Below are 5983 nucleotides of genomic sequence, written 5' to 3'. Positions count from 1 at the left end.
CACGTGTTTTCTTAATGCTGTAAGCTTCCTTTTAGGCTAGTCTCAAGAGAAAACGAAAGGAAAAGAATAAAAACTTCTAACATACGGAAAACAAACCCGCTTTTCAAGGCCGGATACAAGCATGTTATCATTTAAAAATTCCGTTTTTGTGCTTGAGTGAGGAGTAATTTGACAAGAAACATCAAGATGCGTGAAAAACCTCTTGTTTGAAATCAGATTTTACATCTGCTGAAGAGAAAGTGAATAGACCCTAGTTAGTACTTCACGTACAAATCAATTTTTGTTTACTTAAACTATTTTAATTGGTCACTTTTTTAGTTTTGTTTTCTCATTGCAGTTTAGTTTTTACTGTAAGTCACGTTTAAACCCTTGATGTTTAAGAAAAAAACATGACACTTAACGATTTTAAGCCCATCTTTTTCCCTCTGACGTTGAATGTTAGTTGAAACCCTTGTGTTTTAGAAGACTCTAGTTTGAATTAATGTAGCTCAGGGGCACCCAACGACAATTTTCGGAAGAATATCTGTTCGGAAGACGATTTTAGATCTAGAATTTTCGGAACATTTGTTGTAAAATTTCTTGCTTGCCTGCCTCTCCTAGGATTTTCGAACATCAAAAAAATGGTATAATTGCCTATTTTTAACGGATTTTTACCCTAAAAAGGTCACTTTGAATTTTCGGGAGCCTTTTTTCTGGCTGAAATTTTCGAAAAGGTAAGTTTTGATCCCTATAATTTTCGGATCACTAGGCTTTCAGCTAGGAAATCCGAACGGATGAAAAATTTTTAGGGGATAAAAATATGCCTATATCTACCGTTTAAATACTAAAATACGTTTAACAGTGCTATGTTTAAGTGGTTTTGAACTATATTCTCGTTGGGTGCCCCTGGTAGCTACATTTTGTTATAAATGTTTCACGCTAAGATGGTGAACAGCTGGTGGAAATCACGCAGCGAGGTCGAGAATTAGGTTGCAAAATCATCAGCTCGTTTTGTTTGAAGTTCTCTACTTTTTTGTGCTTGCTTCTTTTTAGAGTTTTTGAAGATCGAGGCCAAAGAAAAACCCTTGAAAACCGAGAAAAAGCTGCTTTCATAGCCTCAAACCACCTATTTAAACGTTTTCGATACCGGCGGAAGGCCGGAACGATCCAACTAAACACAACTTATCATTCCAAACTTTGTATTGTGATATTGATGTTGCACGGAAGCCAGAATATCGTAAATTATTTTCGAATTATTTTCTCGTTTAGCGACTGTGAAAAAAATCGTGACACTGACTATGAAATGCTTTTTGTTAGGAATTACTGTAATAATCACTTGATACTTCATTAAGCAAGAAAAAATTAATTAATAGTAAAGAGAAAGAATGAAAATTTCAAACTGCAATATTTAAATCCCCGCATGTACGCATGAATAGCTGTTGTAGAAGGACGGACAATTTAATTTTGCGGGAGTTTTAATATCAAGTCTTTAGAGCACTTTGATTGACTTTAACATATCGAGAATTACTGCCGAAATAACTTTTTACCCTCAACACTTCCATAAAATACTCGAATGAAGATGAATTAAGCCAAACCAGAAACTCATAAGGGGTTTCTGTCCAAACTTAATTTAACGTTAGTCGTTCGGGTTACTTACTGTGGTTTTTGTACTGAAAGTCATCCTGTAGCTAAGGATAGTATCGAAAATGAGAAAATCAGGATATGGCCATTAATATAAGCTACAGTAAATTATTTTTTTCGTACTGTTTCAATATGATCCTCTTTGACTAAATTGTTTTGGTCGAGTTTCGCTCTTGTTTGGACTTTAATGCAGATATTAGTTATGTACTGAAAATACGAAATGTGATTTCAAATTAGAAGATTCGTATTTTGTATAAAGTTTTTATTGATGACTACTGATTTGTTTTCACTTCATTTAAAGTGAAATGGTGGCTGGGTCAATTAATCCATTGTCTAACGCCAAAACCAGCTCCTTTTTCGTTATTAAATCTTGATTACTTTTTTTCTTTTTTCCGCGAGCGTTAACGATCTCTGATGTTTGAAGCTTCAAATGAGCGGAAAGAGAATAACAAGACTTAAACGTTTGCTAATGGTGCGATTCTATTAAAATCTTCTGATAATACCTTTATTTTCTCTTGCGGTGTTTTTCAGTTGCTCGGTTCATTTTCCTAGCTGGAGTCCTTGTTTACAACAACTTGAACTATTTAAATTCCTTAAAACCGAATGCTGATTATAGCAGTAAGAAGTGACATTGTTAATTGTCAACCAGACAAAAGTATAGCACTTAGTCGAAGAGCGATCATTGCTGCAGTATTTTCGATCAGGGTCGCTTGACTTTTCTTAATCGACATGATAGTTTAAATTAGCTGGATTTTTTCGATTTGTGAAATTTACGGAGGATATAGGACTGCCGGTCATTTAGTATTTTAAAAACCTTGGCCGGTTACCGGCCATATAGGCACAGCGCAGTTATTGTTTTCTTTAGGAGGTGTATTCACCTTGCTATTGTGTTCGTTGTGTCGATCAATGCATGTAGGTGCTGGTAAAACTAAGAAACGGATGTTTACTTATTCATCATTACTTATTTATGTAACGTTTCTCATGGTAAAAAGTTCGTGATCGACGCCCGTGTGCGAACATAAAAAAACATGTTCGTAGTTCCGGCGGGCGATACACTTCAAGAGCACTCGAGAGGTTTGTGTTGGGTCACGTATTATTGCAGTTCATAGTCGCGCGTTCACGTGGTAACAACTTAATGTGATATTTTATATTAATAACCGTGATAGTGCCAGCATTTCCAATTTTTAAAGAAGACTTCACGCGAAGATGAACAACGACTCTAAAGGTTCGCTTGATTTGGGCGCTGAAACGTCTCTCACCGTCGCAGAAGTGGCCCTCAGTGCCGCTTTTCTGTGCCTTGTGAACATCGGTATAATCGTCGGGAATATTCTTGTGTTAATAGTAGTGTGGCGGACTTCAAAACTTCACGAGCCGAACTACTACTTTTTGTGTAGCCTCAGCGTAGCTGATTTACTGGTGGGATTAATCTACTGCCCTTTGCTTATCGCCAGTGTTATTAATCAGACATGGGTGTTTGGAAGTGTTGTGTGCGTAGCCCATGCCGTGACAATTTGTATATCACTGAACGCGTCACTGATGAGTTTGTGCGCCATCTCGATCGATCGCTACTACTTCATTACCAAACCTTTGCACTACCGAGAGATCGTGACCAGTCGAAAGACCGCGATCTTCATCGCTTTTGTGTGGTTTCATTCCGTATTCTGGGCCGTGGCGCCTTTATTTAACTGGGGAGAGTACATCTACGAAGAAAGTACCGCAACTTGTAAACCCAACTGGAGCGGTGATGGACTTCTTGACAAGACTTACGCGCTTTGCTTAGCACTGATGTGTTTTTTGCTTCCGGTTTTAGTGATGATTATTGCGTATTTAAGGATCTACAAGGCAGCTCGGAAACAACTACGCAACATTCAGAACATTAATCTTTCTGGAACAGCTGCAAACAGCATGGACGTGACGAAATCTCACAAAGCTGCAAGAACTGTTTCTATAATCATTGGCATGTTTTTCCTTTGTTGGTCCGTGTATACGGCTGTTTCCCTGTGGAAGCTGTTCGCCTCGTTAAGCGAGCTCCCAGCTCGTCTTGTTCGTGCTGGTCTGTATCTTGCTGTGTCCAACAGCTGTGTCAACTTTTATGTGTACGCCGTTAGAGACAAAATTTTCCGACAAGGACTTCGGCATATGTTCGTCTCTCACCGAAGTAATTACATGTACGAGGATGGGACTTTTTCGAACCTGAGTCGAGCGGCGAGGACAACTCCCTCGCATTCGCGAACGGCATTAGAACTCGGTTTTCCGGCTGCGGCTAGTCTTAGTCAGCGTTTTTCATTTCACACATCTTTATGACAATAGTTTTCTCTTTATCGAGTTAATTTAATAACCAGAAACCTCTGATGTATGGTTCACTTCTCATGAAGGAAGTTGAAAACATCAAACGGACAGTCTGTGACGGATGCCATGGTGGAAGTGCGTACAACTCCATCATGGCATGGTTTGATGATTCTATTGTAGTTTCGCCCCTCTCTTGTAAATGAGAACACGTTTTCTTTTGAAATCTAAGTTGTGGAAAGTCAAGAAAAACTTTTCTAAGTCTTGCTGTTATAAATGTCAAGAAAAAAGTCACAAATTGTACAGGCTTGTGTTTACATGTAGCTGTAAATTAAATAATAATCAACTCATTGAAAATAAAGTCAAATGTTTACAATCACTGCGGAAACATTTTAAAAACCAGTCAAAACTGAACCTCATTAAATCATTTTTCTCTTCATGGAATTAATACAAAATATTATTTTATCCCACTGGAAATCCGTAAGTGTCAGGTTTTTTCATCAATGAGCCAAACTGAATTACAAAACAGCTTTTGTTATTAAAACTAATTGTCAAACGCTGTGACCATTCAAAATTGCCGCATTTTCACGATGAAAACTTTCTTTTGTACAATATTTTACGCAGTGAAATTTTTTTTCTCTGTCAAATATTTTCCTTTGTCGCAGTACATTTATTTATATTTGCAAGTTGCTACTTGGGAAAATTCATTAGCTTTAATAGTTTATTCCCCACGCTACGAATTTTAAATTGATTAGTTTGTAATCATGAGAGTTCGTGATATTAAAATGGTTTAAAAGGAACACGGGAGATCGATATGTTTAATCAAGAGTGTACTCACATAAAAAGTGATCGTGATCGTGATCGTGATCAAAACATTGTTTTATTTTAAACGCAATAGCTAACGATACAATCGACGGAAAAAGACCTCAGCTTAAGGCGCCATTAGAAACTACGCCGGTAACGTGTGCTCTGACTTGATAAGGTCTGTCTTGTTATTTTGAATTTGTGAGATCGGTAAGAACTGATAGTGCTGATAGTTGCTAAACAGACTCGATACGTTTGTTATGCTCCTGGCGCCCCGGGGCCATTGGGGGCCATTAGTTTATCACGAAAGAATAAACATTCAGCTGTTAGGACGTTGTAAAATATTACAGAGGAACATTCTTCAATAACAGCAAACTTCTAGACTGTGTACAGCCGCCCCCTCTCCCAAGAAAACGATTTTTTTTCTGAGGGAAGGGGGCGGCTGTACACAGGGTAACGAATTTCTTAAAAGTTACGAAGAGCTTTCACTTGCTGTTATGGAACAATTTTGCATCCTCGTGAAAACGAGGCTGCGAATAACAGCAATTTTTTAAAAGCGTCAATCGTGAAGGATGGGTTCCGATTGCTCTTGTAACTTTCTAGCCTGCGTTGCAGCTGGCCCACGCACTCGTCTAAACCATTACAGAAGGTTTAGAGCGTCTGCGACGCAGTCAAGTAACTTTCAAGAAATTTGGTGTTGTTGAGTTTATCCCTCTTTTCACTGTCAAATGTAAACCTGATAAAATGAAATCTTCATAGCACTTCAGCGTACGAGGAAGATAAGGGTACTTAAGCAACGAGAACGGCAAAAAAGCGACGTGAAATTTCTTAATTTCGCGTTTTACGGAGGACGTGAGCACAAGACAACGATTTTAATTTTTTTTTCTTTTTGTGAACCGGTAGACACAATCCTACAGAATGCAACTCCTGAAAAACTCGCCAACATTTTAGCCTGCTAAAAAAAGCTCCTCGCGAAACGTCCCCAACGGCAAGGAGCGAGGAGAAACGGCTGTTTTCGCAGGCTACCAACATTTGACAAATGAAAAGAGTTGAAATAAGAGCGATGACGTTTGAAGCAGCGCGAATTCACTTTTTGGGTGACGCTTTCACTCCCGTTGCCGTCGTCGTTGCTTGGTGGCCAAGTGATCGCGTCACCAACAGATATTATATGATAAGTGATTTTTCGCAAGTGGAGTTTTTCAAAATATCATTTAAAACAATATTGGTATATTGTCGTTTATTTTCACTATTAGGGCATTTCATTTACGGATAT

The 5983-nt window shown here is 38.3% G+C and overlaps 1 protein-coding gene across 1 annotated transcript; it reads left to right on the top strand.

Annotated features, from left to right (window-relative positions):
- The first annotated feature begins 2147 nt into the window (after window positions 1-2147).
- LOC140927633 (5-hydroxytryptamine receptor 4-like) lies at window positions 2148-4285 on the top strand. The gene has a single exon (XM_073377308.1). It carries the CDS (start codon window positions 2827-2829, stop codon window positions 3922-3924), a length of 1098 nt encoding a protein of 365 aa, XP_073233409.1. The 5' UTR covers window positions 2148-2826; the 3' UTR covers window positions 3925-4285.
- Window positions 4286-5983: the final 1698 nt, after the last annotated feature.

The sequence above is a fragment of the Porites lutea genome, chromosome 2, assembly GCF_958299795.1.
Source record: "Porites lutea chromosome 2, jaPorLute2.1, whole genome shotgun sequence".
Classification (NCBI taxonomy): Eukaryota; Metazoa; Cnidaria; class Anthozoa; order Scleractinia; family Poritidae; genus Porites; species Porites lutea.
This window is presented reverse-complemented; position numbering and strand designations above follow the sequence as displayed.

What these genes read in the sequence shown, in the direction of transcription:
- LOC140927633 (XM_073377308.1), top strand. Translation starts at nt 2,827, where the DNA reads ATGAACAACGACTCTAAAGGTTCGCTTGATTTGGGCGCTGAAACGTCT.